Genomic DNA, 15,250 nt, shown 5'->3' with positions numbered 1-15,250 from the left:
GACACAAATGCTTCCACACATTGCTCACTCAACAAGTCTCAAGATGCCCTTTTTCCCTCTTATTTGCCTTTCCCTCATTCTTTATCCTGCTGGGGTTGGCTGCCTGTGGAGGGATTGGCCACAGGGCCTGGCCCTGTGGCCAACCCTCCGCTGCGCACCATAGAAGGCAGTGCACAGCAGGGGGTTGGTTGCCTGCAGAGGGTTGGCACCAGGGCCATCAGTGATGTCACTGACATTGTCATGAGTGATCTAATATGCTAGGCATAAGCAGTGCATTTGCGGCTGCACGAGTTATAGTTTGCTCAGCCGACTCTAACTGCTGAATTTCACTCATTTTGTATGAGTGAAACCTGAGCCCAAGTATAACATCCCTGTAACCTTTCTTTTTTTCAATGAATTTCATAGTTTTTTTTAATTCCATTTCCTAACTATAACGACCCTGTAACCTTTGCTTTTTTCAGTGAGTTGCTAAGGTTTTTCAAATTCAATTTCCTAACTATTACATCCCTTTAATCTTTGTTTTTTTAAAGTTGATTTCTTTGTTCTTTTTAATTAGTAGGTGCATTTGCAGATTGATGTAGAAGAGGGACGGGCCTCTGACCACCTTCTAGGAATCCTGCTATGTCAGACTTACTGGAGGTAACAGGAGGGCTTTTTAGCCCCCAAGAACACTCATCATCCAAAAGGACTGCATCCCCCAACCAGCAATGCACCAGGAGGCATGTTTGCTGAGTGGTGGAGAAAGGAGGCATGGCCTCCGAACGCCTCTCATCAATTCCACTGTGTGGGACTTACTGCAGGTAACAGGAGGACTTGTTGGCCATCAAGGACATTCTGGAGTCAAAGGAACTTCATCTCCCAACTAATAGTGCACCAGGATGCACGTTTGTAGGGAGGTGGAGAAAGGGGGCGTAGCCGCCGCCAACCTCTCAGAAGTCCCAATGTGTGGGACTTACTGGAGGTAACAGGAGGGGTATTTGGCCCCCAAGGCCCCTCTGCTGCTAGAGTGGTGCAGAAAGGGGGCTGGGCCTTTGGTGACTTGCCAGTCCATTTATTTGTTTTTTCTTTGCATCCCCTGATTTTGGCCCTTGGGACTCCATTCCATAGCAAATGACAATGTCTCGGTGGTGGGCACCCTGGGACATTGCTGGAGCCGACCTTGAGGGGGGGCGATCCCCAGGGATATGTAGGGCTCCTGGAGGGGGCACCTCTCCTATCTTCAAATTTGCCCCAGGGAGGTGACGGTCCCCCGGGGCAGTTTGGGGGCCGGCGCCCCTTCTAAGCATCATTATTTATTTATTTTAGTCCCAGGGAGGTACCCAGAGCTGGGCTGGAGGCTGTAGGGCCGACCCCCCTTTTTTTGTATATGCAGGTGCCCCGTGGAGGTGGCGGTCCCCGGGGCAGAGGGGGTCCGTGAGCCACCCCCCATATTGATTAAATTAACCCTGGGGAGGTGGCAGTCCCCAGGGCTTCCGGGGCAGGGGGAGGTCCATGAGGCCTCCCACATAAAAGGCAATAGCCTTGGGGATGGTGGCGGTTCTCGTGACTGCGGGTGTGTCTAGTGGGCCGGCACACATTCATAATGATAATATAGGAATAATGATAATTGATTAGCCCTAGGAGGGGGGGCCCTGTCCGCTCCCCTGCTATATTTATTATATGCCCCCTGGACCTGGCCCACCCGAGGAATATCGCAGTTTTGCTGCATTTTTTTAAAATGCCTATATGCAATGGCAGGGTTCCAGGGAGACCTCAATACCATGACTTGGGGGTCAGAGTATTCCTACTCTGCCTCATTTTCTTTATTTTCACTTTTTTGGGGGGGGGTCTCGCTGAAGCCGAATCCAAGTTGGCTTCCAACAATTCCTGGTTGAAGTGTTGACATCCAAACAGAGTGGTGCATTTCCCTGCACAAGCTTGTCTTTGTTTGCAAAGGCTTCGCGGCTAGAGATATATCTATAATTTTCAAAGTACATTTCTCGACGACTACTGAACAGATTTTCACCAAATAACAAAAAGCTTAATCTGTGTAACATCTACCTTTCTGCTAAATCTGGTTTAATTCCGTCCAGCTGTTCGGGCTGTAGGTTCGACAACGCGTTCCTATGGGAATTAACATTACAAACACAACCTTTTTTCGCGCCCCTATTTCTCGGTCCCCACTGCACGGCTCACCCCCAAAATTTCCATGACAACCAGAACCTACTTTGACATTTTTGGGGGGAAATTCCATGAACATTGGTCAAACGACGTCAAAGTTATCAAAGTTATAGGAAAGTCAAAAAAAGCTTTTTCCTATGAAAACTAGGTCCGAACTATAACTATATATGTATTAGAAATTAGCTTCTTGGTTGGCGGAGGTATACATTCAGGCCAGGCAGGACCCCCACTCTAGTCGAGTAAGCTAGATGCACACAAAAAGATAACCTGTGCTCACCCTTTGGTGGCTTGGCACTGAGCAGTCAGGCTTATCTAAAGAGGCAAAATGTAAAGTATTTGTGCAACACCCACACAGAGTAACGCAATGAATACACCACAAAAAGACTCCACACAGGTTTAGGAAAATAGATTATTATATTTCGAAAAAAATCAAGACCAAAATGACAATCCAATGTATAGGAATGAGATAATGAATTTTAAAGGAATAAATGCAATAAAGCACTTAACCCCTTGGGCGCGGCTGGAATTTTGCCGCAGTGCGGCAAAATTCCACGTGCGCCCAGATCGGACGGCTCCCGGCCGTCCGACGCACACACCCACCGCAGCGTCGGATGGCTGTGCACCGTCCGACGTATGCAAAGGATTAAATGCAAGTAGTGCTAAAAAGGTTACTTTAGGTTGCGCTGGACCAGACCAAAGTCAAAGCTCGGGCCGACCCTGATGGAACACCGGCCAACTAGAGAGCCCACACAGGCCCTAGTGAACAAAATACCTTTCGTAGTCTCAAACAGCAAGATGCATCAATGTCAAGGCTTGCAGGTGCAGGATGTGTTGATCTTCTTCCCATTTTGAAGGCTATGCGTCAGTTCCGAATGCGGTTCCTATCGTCAAGAGCCATCGAGCGATGCGCCAGATAGTGCCACACAGTCGAGGGATGCGCTGATCTCACCAAGCTGCAGCAGTGAAGATGCGCTGTCTGATGTATCGATCTCTGGAGGCAAATTGCTGGTTTTGATGTGATGTGCTGATTTCACTCCCGTAAGTGGGCTAGAGACTGCAGATGCGTCGAAATCCGTCATGCAAGTATCTGGGCAACTTCCAGTGAGCCAGGCACTGGAGCAGGGGTAGAGACTTTGATATCCCCGAGTCTCAAGCAACAGGAGGCACACGAACAAGCCCGTGGAGATCAGTCCAGCTCTCCTTCAACAGAGTCAGAGAGCAGCAGCCAGCAGGGCAACATACAGAAAAGCAGGCCTTCCATATCAGCAGTCCAGTGGAGTCCTTTAAGCAGCATAGGAGTTCTTCTGGCAGAGCTTCAGTTACAAATCCAGTAGTGTCTGATTTTATGGGGTCAGAGAACCAGTACAGTATCCAAAATTGCCTTTAATGTGGGGTGACTTCAAAGCAGCTCTTTGAAGTGCTCCAGTATACCTTTCAACTCAGTCCTGTCTGGCAGGCTGTCTGTGGGGTTAATCAGTATTTTGTGCAGGGACAGGGCACTACCTTTTCAAGTGAAGTGTTAGCCCTTCCCTTCCATCCTGCCCAGGCAAGGATATCAATCAATCAGTAATCTCATAAAGCGCAACTACTCACCTGGGAGGGTCTCAAGGCGTTAATTGGGGGGTGGTCAGGGGTATGAGGTTCAGTTGAACAGCCTGGTCTTGAGGTCCTTCCTAAATTGCGGCAACAATGGTGATTGCCTGAGGTGCAAAGGCATAGAGTTCCAAATCTTCTCAGCATGGTAGGAGAAGGAGCTTCGTACAGCCGTGGTCTTGTGGATCCATGGGATGGTGGCCAGGGTCAGTTGAGTGGAGCAGAGATGTCTGGTGGGAATGTAGAAAGAGAGGCAGTGGTTGAGGTATGTAGGTCCGGCATTGTGGAGGCCTTTGTAGGCGTGTGTGAAGAGGTGATTCTTTTGTTGACAGATAGCCAGTGTAGGTCTTTCAGGTGGCTGGTGATGTGGTTGCAGCGTGGGATGTTCAGGATGAGTCTGGCAGAGGCGTTTTGGACGTTCTGCAGTTTGTTTTGGAGTTTCTGCGTGGTGCCTGCATAGAGTGTGTTGCCGTAGTCGAGTATGCTGCTGATGAGCCCATGGTTGACCGTTTTCCTGGCCTGAGTGGGGATCCACTTGAAGATCTTACAACGCAGGCAGTGCGTGTGGAAGCAGGAGGACGAAGTGGCGTTGATTTGGTGGTTCATTGAGAGCGAGGAGTCCAGGATGGTGAGGTTTTGTGCGTGGTGCGTGGGGGGACATTCTGAGCGCTGCAGCCCACCAAGAGCCGTCCCATGTGGAGGAATAGGAGCCCAGGAAGAGGACTTCGGTCTTGTCTGAGTTAAGCTTGAGCAAAAGACATACAGATGATGGATGGAATGAGGAGCAAATCAAACATTCACCCCCAGTCAAGAGATCTGGGTTAAATCCATTGTTCTTTTGCTCACCATGCCACCCCAGTTTAAACCCAGCCATATGCAAATCAGTCTTGACCCTGTGCCTCATGGAAAACAGTACAGCCCTAACTGCCAAGCCAGGTCCGCCCTGGACTGTAAACGAGTATCCTGGGACCAGTTTCAGGGTTTCACCCCATATCAGCCAGGCTAGATTGAATCCAGTGGAAATTGCTTGTGGCGGCTGTGGGTTCGTCTGTGAGGGAGAAAATCAGCTGGGTGTCATTGGCGTAGGTGACTATGTTGATTCCATGGCTTCGACTATGGCTGCAAGCGGGGCCATGTAGATGCTGAAGGGGGTAGGGCTCAGAGAGGATCCCTGAGGCACTCATCGTCTGATCTCTGTGGGTTCTGATTTGAACTGCGAAAGTCTGTCTCTCTGCATTCGTCCGGTGAGGAAGGAGCTGATCCATTCTAGAGCTTTGTCCTGGATCCCAGCATTGTGGAGTCCTGTGCAGAGGTTGTGGTAGGAGACAGTGTTGAAGGCGGCTGAGAGGTCCACTGGGAGGAGGGCAGCAGTTTCTCCTCATCGAGGAGGGTGCGGATGTTGCTTGTTGTGGCGAGTTGAGCGGTCTCGGTGCTGTGGTTGCTTTTGAAGCCCCATTGGGAGAGGGCCACGATGTTGTTTGTTGCGATGAACTCAGAGAGTTGGAGGTTGATGGCTTTCTCATGACTTTGGCTGGAAAGGAGAGCAGAGAGATAGGTCTCTAGTTCTTGAGGTCCGTTGGTTTGGCAGAGAGTTTGATCTCTGCGTGCCTCCAGTCTGCTGGGAAAGTTGCGGATTCATTGGAGCAGTTGATGGTGCCGCAGAGAGCAGGTGCGATGGAGGTGTCGGTTCTGTAGAAGACGTGGTGAGGGCATGGATCCAGGAGGCTCCAGAGAGGATGCTCTTCATGATCCTGAGGGTGCTGTCAGAGGTCAGGGTAGTCCAGCTGGTAGAGGTCTACTGTGATTTGGAGCCATTGGGTGCAGTAGTTGCGGGTGGGTCTTGGGTTGCCATGCTGTCATGGATCTCCTTCATCTTGTGGTAAAAGAAGGTGGCAAGGTTTTCACAGAGGTCTTGAGACGGGGGAATGTCTGCTGTCTCTGTGCTGGGTTTAGCGAATTATTTGCCACGGTGAAAAATTCTTTGGTGTTGCGTGCGTTGTCATTGATTCTTTCCTGGATGGATTCTTTCTTTGTTCTTCTGATGAGGCCGTAGTGTGCAGTGATGGTGTATTTGAAGGCTGCGTGGTCTGACGTGATCTTGATGCTCCCCCATCTTTTCGCAAGTCGTCTGCAGGTGTGCCTGGAATCTTGGAGGGTGGGGAGAACCAGCTGGCTGTCCTAGAGGGCTGTTTGCCTGAGGGTATCCTGAGGGGGGCCAATATGTTGGTGCAGCCGGAGACCCAGAGGTGGAGTTTGCATGCTGAGGTGTTGGCATCCGTGGATGTCGGTGGTGGGGTCCTGCTGAGGGAGGTGGTGAGCTAGTCTTCGTGACCTTGTTCCAGCTTCTTCGAAGATTGCGTTGGGCGTGGTGGCATACGGTGGGTTTGGTGAAGGAGAAGTAGACGCAGTGGTGGTCAGTCCTGTGTGGCTCAGAGGTGTGGCTGATGGAGATGGGGTCGAGCATAAGTCCTGCTGAGTGGGTTGGCATTGTGACCAGTTTTTTGAGTCAGATGGCGCTGAGGTTCTCCAGTAGGGATGAGTAGTTGTGGTCTAGAAAAGTTAGAATCTTTCTGCATTTTTCCACAAATGTTGAGCTACTGCGTTTTTTTCCACTCAAAAACTGACTAAACTGATTTTAATATAATTTTGCAGGTGTTTAATTTTGCACTAGAGATTCTATTTGTATTCTTCATGTTTACAAACATGCTTTCACTTTCCATGAAAGAGCTATGCACCAAGGATTTAAGTGGTTTGTGGAAAAGGTAATGATGTGACCATGTATTATAAAGAATAAAGCATCCCCGCCGTACATGGTAAGGATATTGCAAGCTACCTTGGAGTTCCATACCCTTTTAAAGGAACTTGACCTTCAACCTCATTCCTGTATATGGTCATGGAACTTCTCTGTGACTTACAGTAACCTTACATTGTAGGACAAGGGGTACTTTATCCCTTATATATTATTACAGAGAAGTTCTGTTTCTGTTGTTTTATTAATGGAAAGAAGCAAGTGGTTTCACTTTATACCAAATGCCTCAATCTGGCTGCAGCATGTCATTTGGACCATTATAAAACTAATTAGACATTTTGAAAATTGCAATCAACGGACTCCACTAAATGTTGCTTTTACAAACCATGTTGTGTAGCTGATAACGTGATTATTTGTTTCACCCAGTGATGTTCTTGTTGCTTAGGGGTAAGTTCTCACTTTTCGTTATTAAACACCTGAAATGCCCCAAAAGGCTATGTCTCATGGAAACTGATAATGAATAGTAAGGATGTTTTTTGTCTCTAACGTCAGGCCCATCAAGGCACAGATTTATTATTTTCTGATCTTTTATGAAATGCTGAGCCTAAAATTCAGAAGCACAGCATAATTCCTTTATAAGTCTGTATTTCTTAGTGCTTGAAGTATGAGATCATTAAGAACAATAGTGTTTCTAAACAGCTCTTATTTCTGCGATTTTGACATTTCATTGAGCTGTAGATAAGAGGCGCTAGAGTTAACCAACTCATTCGCGTTCTTAGCAGCCTTAGGAGGATAAAGGACAGAGACCGCTCTTTTAGGACTCAAGCCTGTGACTGACACATTACACATTGAGCTCAATAGTGAGTGCTTAACTCACAGAGATAGTATACCAGCAATAAAAATACTTTGCACAATTTGAGGCTGGTATACATAAACCACTTGTGCCCCCTGTGAAACCAGATGGAATTCCTGGCCTAAGCTTAAAAGCATTAAGGTATATTATTGGTAGACTCTCCACTTGAGCTCCTGCCCAATTGCACTATTCAGGACCTATCTCCGTGAAGTCATCTTGTGACCCATCTTGCTCACCCGTACCCTGTCCACACCAGTTTCCCTATCCCATCTCTAATACTGCTCCCTCCCTGCCAAGCCATACCCCCTGCTACTAACCTGGTGCTCTGCTCACCCACTGTTGATGGCCATGTCCTACTGCTTCCCTACATACCTATGCTGTTACCCTGTCCAGTGCCTTCTTCCTTTACCTCCCACTTTTGCCTGTTCAACACAAGATTGCCTCTCTATGTCCACCCATCCCACCAAACCTCTGGCTACTCCTTACCAGTGCATAATCTGGCTGGTAGTTTCCGGTGCTCAGCACTGGCACTTAATTGTCAACACCAGCCCTTATAACAGTCTGCCACATGGTGACACTGTTTGTCTAATTTGGAGATGTACACAGCAACAGTTGCTCATTAATTCTAAATCCATTAAAATGACTACAGGCCTTATTATGACTTAGGTGAGGTGGCAGCGGGCCACCACGCCAGCGGCCTGCTGCCACACTGCCAAAGCCATAATGCGACTGCCTGCCGGATTCCAGCAAGAATCCAAGTTGGGTGGTCCTGCAACGGCTGGCAAAGCACCCCAAAGGAAACACCTGTGCACGTTCCTGCAGGGCATGGACTGTCAGGTCCATGCCCTGCTGGAACTGGGGGTGTATTCAGACAGGGGGGCACACCATGTGCCCCCCTGCATGCATCCTCTGTCGCAGAGGCACTAGGGGGCCCTGCAGTGTCCCCTTTATTTCCTCACAACCACACTTTTCATGGTAGGCTCATTGCAATGAAAACTGTGGCAGTGAGAAAACTCCTGATATGCTTGGCGGTGCCACAGTGGCACTGCCAGCATATTAGGGGCATCAGACCGCAACAAGACCACCACCATGAGACTGGTAGCAGCGGTCTCATGGCAGTCTGACCACCCAAGTTGTTATAGGGCAGTTGGAGCACTGGTGCGGCGGTAGTCGTACTGCTACCATGGGTTTGGCAGTCCATCAGACAGCCAAACTCAAAATAAGGCTATAAGACCTGCTGCCTAAGCCGTTCAGGTAAATTTGGGGGCATGGAAGAGTGTGAATTGTCACACTTTTAGGAGTGTGATTGATAGAAGTTGTGTTGGTACTGTCAATGGCAGCACTGGCAGGGTCAATGGGTGGTGCAAGCTGCATTGGCCTCCGGACAAGTGCCCTTACACTTCTTTATTTTATAAATTATGAACTGTTTAACTGCTTAACCCCTTGCCTCTTGCCCCTAGCTCCCTCTACCCCTACCTGATCTCTGCTGCATACATGATCACGTGCTCTGCCCTCTCAAAATTTCCTCCTGGTGTTTTTTCGTTTTCAAGTGCCCACCTCCTTCACCCATCCAGGATATACTATAACTCCCAATACAGTGTACAGCACTGTAATGGTTTGTAGCAATTTCAGCTAAACAAATCCATATACATGCATGCTGTCAACTGTTCACATAAAAAACTACAGCACTCACACTTATGTTCGCAAAGAATGTGTTGTTTCTTACCGGTAATCTTCATTACCCCGATTAAGGTCCTCCTCTTCCCAGTCCTTACACAAGTGAGGCAATAACTGTTTACCGACCGGCTATCTCAACACTAGTATATCTTTTATGTACATAAACCCCTCCTACCCACCGCTATGCCTGTTATCAACAAGACCAGACATACCCACAGCAGGAGGGAGGGAACAGAACTGGGAAGAGGAGGACCTTAATTGGGGTAAAGAAGATTACCGGTAAGTAACAACACATTACCCCCACATATGTCATCCTCGTCCCAGTCCTTACACAAGTGAGGACCTCACAAGCAAAAAACATCAAGAAATGCAAAATAAAGTGACAAACACTCACAGTATCGAAAAAAAACAGGCATAGCGGTGGATGGAAGGGACTTTTGTAATAAACATAAAAGAAATACTAGAGTTGACATAGCCTGTCGGGAGGCAGGATTGCCTCACTTGTGTAAGGCTGGGATGAGGAGGACATATGAGGGGGTAATGTGGACCTGTGTGCCTCAAGACTATGGTACCGCCAGCCTTCATTTGGTATCCATGAATGTGGAAAATGAAAGCCTGGAGGTAAAAAAAAATTGCCCTAGAAAAAGTGTGCTGCTAGCTATATAATCTTTGAATATTTCCTGTGGCTAATGCCTGTATTTATCCACAGTTTCGAACAAGTGGTTCCATGAACGAGGGCAGGAATTCTTGAGACCGTGTGGAATGACAGAAGTCGACTGATGAACATCTCCTCATCAATAGTACTTTGGATTGTTCCCAGAAGTCTTCCAGTTCACACCTGGCACCTGCTTATTTTAAGTCCTTGAAGATTCAAAAACCAATGGATGTACAATTTTTTAAGTGTCTTCTTTGATTTGTTTTGCTCGGTCCCTTCTCATTTTGGAGAAGAGCCGATAGAGTTGCCGGGCTGGTGCAAATGCAGTACATGAAATAGGCAGGGTTGTTACAGTAACATAGTACTTAATAATCCAATGACTTTCTCTTATAATGCATCACAGTGAGGACTTTCCTTCTAAAAAACAATCACATTTCACAGGCCATTGACAAATGTATATTTCTTGCAAATGCTGTTTTTTATTGTACGGCAATTGGGCACTGGAAACTTAATGCACTATACTTATTTTACTAGACGGAAGTTGCATAACCTTTTTTCACCTGCTGGTCATCAGTGCTTCTCTCACCGATCCGGCGACTAATGCGGCCTCCTGTGTGAAAGGAGTTGGTGTCCTCATCCACAGTTCCTAGCTGGCTAGTGTCTTTTGCATAGAACTACATGCACATTGGCAACCGCAAAGATCAAGTTCTGAGATGTTATAATGCTCATTTGTAGGCAGTGTCAACCTCTCTCACATCCCAGGAGGGATTCAGTTCTACAGTGGCCTACTGTGGACACCCCCCAACAGCACTATTCATAACTTGAATTGGCACACCATCTGAGATGTTAACTGTTCACAGTGTCTGCAATTCAAAAACACATTCTTGAAAAGAAAATCCTTTCAAATTGGATTTTTGACTTTACAGATGTCTCACATTTCTTGAAACCTAAAGAGGTTATCCCTTTTCAGTTCTGGAGTAATCTATAATGTTCATCTTCTGCTACTAAGTAATAATGAAGATTCGATCATTGTTTTTTGTATGTCTTTCTATATTTGTGAACTCAATAGTTCAGTGTTTTTATCATAGCCATTGAAAAACCTGTTATATCTCTTTTATACCTCAGCTGCTTCAAATGTTAAAATGTTTTCGTATAAATATGTTTATGATATTACTTGTCGCTATCAATGCCAACCCCATCAATTTCAGAAGGAAGTCTAATGTCCATTTTACAGCTCTGAATCGTTGCATAGCAGCCATCATCATTTAACTTCTACTTACCAAACTAGTGTTTTTAAATATGAAAAATACATACAAATCTTTCCAGAGCTTAGGAATAATACACGTTTGTATGTTTCTATATCTTCATCAGTCACCAGGTTGTTCTGTAAAAAAGCAACTATCCACTGAAAGCCTTCTACAGAGTTAATATCTCACCAGCTTTCAGTTGAATGCATTGTTACTTATGAAATGGGCCCGGGTATAAAATTGTTCCCCTCGTTAAAGCTTCGAAAGGTTTGGAATGCACAATCAACTAGTAAGAGAAATATTGCCTTAGGTTAAAAAAGAACTAGTGTACTTATTTGCTGTACTGTATTTGGTGCTATACTTTTATTGTACTGTTGATTTTTATCACGCCGTGTGTGATGATAATTGAGTCAGTAAGACTTACCTCTAGTGCTTTCCTAGTGAGGCCTGCTAAAGTTGTTGAAGTTCTTGACCCGGAAATCCTACAATAATAGCAAGGTGCTGTCTCCAAAGAAGCTCACAATAAATACACTAGTCACCATGTATTACTCTTTCACTGCGAAGATCACAGAGCTACAGCACTGGCTTGGTAATTGTCAGCAGCAGTTGTTGCCTTGAACCTAGGACTATTCACTTGCATACCTAGTGCGCTAATCACAAGTCAATGAGGAACTCTTCTTCCTTTGGTACAGAATATAAACATCCCAAGTGTTTGGTCTTGGTTTCCATTGTCCTTGACTATGCAGAGTATTATAGTTGCACCAGTGGCAAAGAATTCGCGGTTGTTTGATGAGCTGGAAGTGTCGACACATCAGTGGCCCACATTATTTCTTGGTTCCATCGAAAGTAGACTTGGTTTATGGATCTGGATCCTGGAAGAACAGTGTGAACTTTCCAAAGTGTGAGGTACAGTTGTTGTAAAGTACTGCCAACTATTAATGTGAAATTAATTTTTTATCTTGATGAATGATTAAAACTGACTAGTGCAAAAAAGTTATTGATTTCTTGTGTCTTAGATTGTTCTTATTCTCTTGCATGTGATCTTTGGAACACAAAAAATAAGTATGCATGTATATGACACTGCAACAAAACGACTGTAGGTGGGGCGAGAGAGGTTGCCAGAGCACAGAAAATAAACAATTACATATTATGAGACTATTAATTCCTGTCAAAATACGTCAGTGTGATGTTATCCACTGGCCTCAGCAGCTGTGTGTGGTTCTTCTCGTATTCAAGAAGCATTATACAAGCCAATAAATCTGGCCTTTGGTAGCTCGCAATTTTTGTATTTCTATTGTATTGCAAACACATGCAACAGACCTTAAGAGTGAAAGTTAAAAAAGTAAATATGTAGCTGTATAATTGGGATGGCATATGCTTGCAAAGGAAAATAAGTCTGTAAAATCGCAAAAGAAAGATGGTGGAAAGCAAAGAAATTTGTAATATTGTCCTTCAAAACAATCAGCTGCTTTATACTGACGAGAGTCAGATCAATGGGGCTTATACCAAGTAACAGAGGTAGTACATGTTTAAAGGGCCCGACAAATAAAGTAGAAAAGGTTCCAAATGTGGGCCACACTACACAAACTGAAAGACAAAACATTACATTAATCAACTGCTCACCAGGACACAAATATAGTATTTCAAAGCCCCACGTGTACCCTGTGCTGACCAAAAAAGTAAGCAGTACTTATTTTCGAAATGAAAACGTAACAAATAAAGTACCCACTTGCTCAAAGATAATCCTTAAGCAGTGACCAAGTGGAGTATGGTACCTGACATGAAAGAAGCTGTAAGCAAGCGCCCCTATATCACAGTGTGGATAGCTGCCAATACCCTTAAAAATGTTAATTAAAATAGCAATGAATGGAGACCATGGTAAAGGATTGAAACACCAGCCTTGACACCGACACATTCTTATTGCACCATGCGATATGTTGTGGTGGGTAGAAGTAAAGCAAGAAAGTCAAAGAAGGCAGTAGATGAAGAGGGTTGACCAAAAGCCCCTCTATGTATATGTAGGAAAGTAGGATCTGTTTTATGGTTATCCCCATTTTTTGCCTGGTGTTATGCTGTTTCGACTAGTCTGACTGGGATCCTGCTAATCGGTACCCCAGTCTCTGTGCTTTCTCCCCTAAATTGTTTATGGTAAGTACCTAGGTACATCCCAGATAGGATACTGGTGTACCCTAATAAGTCCCTAGTGCAGAGGTATTCAAACTGTGGGGCACACCCCCTGGGGGTCTGTGGCTGCATTCCCAGGGGGTCGCAAATGGCTCAGTAAACACTTGTAAATGAAGATGGCCTGGAAGTGCAGTTTAGCGTTTACAGGCTGCCTTCATTTACAAGAACCGCTGCCATTGTTTAGACCATCAGTTTCACTCACATGCAGAGGCACCGCACGTTCCCCTTTAACAATTCAGGGATTGTTGCTTTAAAAAAAAACGACAAAAGGTTTGCCAACTGGGAACATGAACACAGTAGTGGCAAGGTTTAGGATGTAGCTAAAAACAACAAATTAATCTATAAATATTTTGTTGTTTGTGTTCACCTTCAATTGGTTAACGCAATCACTGCTGATGTCTGTTTGAGAGACTAGAGCGCGACAGATTTGAATCCTGGTTTGCGCAATGCAGAATAGTCACATGTATTTATAGTGCTATGAGGTCCCTAGCCTGTAACAAAAAGAATCATGGATATGTTTGTCATTATTTTTAAATTGGATCACCTACAGTATGATGGACTGCCACAAAATGATTTCATGTTTTAGGTAAAACAGGCACTTTCAAAAAATACTTCTTAGTAATAAGTACCTGGTGCAAACACTTTTATAAGTCCATATAAATGACACTTTACAAAACGCGCACCTTTCTATTTCCTCTACAAAATAATACAACTGTCACCATGAATCTTCAATTTACTCCAAAAATGAAACCCTATATTTTCTCCCAGCCAGCCTTTACTTTTGGTGAGTACGCAACAGCACACATTGACATTCCTATTAAGTAAGTGATGGCCCAATGAATGGTGTGCTGTGGGTACTAATGTTTTCATTTACAAATGGACAGAGACCACTTCCTTAGAGAGATGTCCTGAGGAAGGTTGTAGACTAGTGCGGCTATTTTTTTTTTCATTGACCAGCACTACCATCAGTGCAGCAGTTTTAGTGGTGCTGGTGTAGTGGTGTGAAGGTGCACTACACTCCAAATATGGCTGTGTTAGCAGCAAAAAGGGGATTGGGTAGCCATATTCCTCGCTGGAATTGGGGAGCAGGTCACTCTAGCTGGTCTGGTGACCGTTTCCAAGCAACAGGGGGCGAAAATGTGGGGCTTTCCCCTGTTTTTTAAGACAAAGGGGCAGACTGTTTTGGTCCTCAGACCTAGGAGCGATAACCTAGTGGAGTGGTCAGTGAAGTACATACCAATGGTGCTGCACGTTTAGTGGAACTAGGGCCCGAGGATGTGATATCCCAACTAAACCCCAATTATGGTTGTTTTACTATCCTTTCTAGCTTGCACTAGGGCACAGTACACCCATCCTGTCCCCGTTTAGCTATGGTCTTCAGACCAAGGGCCAAAGAGAGGGCAAAACTGAAGCAGAGGAAACACCTTATCTTAGGCCTCAGAGAAATGGCACAGTGGGGATGGAACCAGATGGAGGCCCATTTTTCAACAAGTGGCAGAGGAGACTGCCTGCTTCACAGGGCAGTAGCTCTCATTATTGAAGCAGGTACAGTGCCACTGGGGTCCAGGACTATGAGGCGTCCACTGCATCACAGTTATGACTGTCTTACTTTACAAAAGATGCAGGGAGGCTTATTATCCTAGCTACCAGTCGGTCTGAGGGTACCCTTGCTGTAAAGAGGCAGACAACATGTGTGAGCTCATTTCAAGTCTGTTTTGAGATTGGAGTGATGGCCAGGCATGTTAGGTGATAAGCCTAAGATACTGAGGAGATAGCTACTCAGTTACGTAGCTGTCATTAGTGCAGCACTTGAAGTTGCACTGAAGAAGAGGAGTGTGAGGTGCTTAAATAACTCAAATTATGGGGAGTATTGTTTCTTGGTCAATTTCTGTTTTCTTTTGATGCATTTACTTTTTTCCATTTATTGTTGATTATGAGCTACAAAAAAGCACCCCTGAAAGTGATCTCATAAGCCCTGCCTCTTCTGCTTCCCAAAGTCTTGCCATGAAGTTTTAATGGGGCCTGACACCAAAACATTTTACATAAGGGGGCTCAGAGCAGGATAGTTTGAAGACCACTGCCTAGTGTATGGTACTGAGGTACCCAGGCCATTGGTACATCAGGGGTTCCCC

General features: G+C 45.5%; 1 protein-coding gene across 4 annotated transcripts in view; it reads left to right on the top strand.

Annotated features, from left to right (window-relative positions):
* P4HA2 (prolyl 4-hydroxylase subunit alpha 2) overlaps positions 1-11,927 on the top strand; it is a 285,306-nt gene extending 273,379 nt beyond the window's left edge. For all 4 annotated transcript variants that reach the window (XM_078653103.1, XM_078653102.1, XM_078653104.1 and 1 more), the window contains one exon: positions 9,742-11,927. In XM_078653103.1, the coding sequence (XP_078509229.1) occupies positions 9,742-9,812 (71 nt within the window). In that variant the 3' untranslated portion in view covers positions 9,813-11,927. The remainder of the gene's footprint in view (positions 1-9,741) is intronic.
* Positions 11,928-15,250: the final 3,323 nt, after the last annotated feature.

The sequence above is a fragment of the Lissotriton helveticus genome, chromosome 7 (assembly GCF_964261635.1).
Source record: "Lissotriton helveticus chromosome 7, aLisHel1.1, whole genome shotgun sequence".
NCBI classification, from domain to species: domain Eukaryota; kingdom Metazoa; phylum Chordata; class Amphibia; order Caudata; family Salamandridae; genus Lissotriton; species Lissotriton helveticus.
Note: the sequence above shows the minus strand (reverse complement) of the source record. Positions and strands in the feature narration are given on the sequence as shown.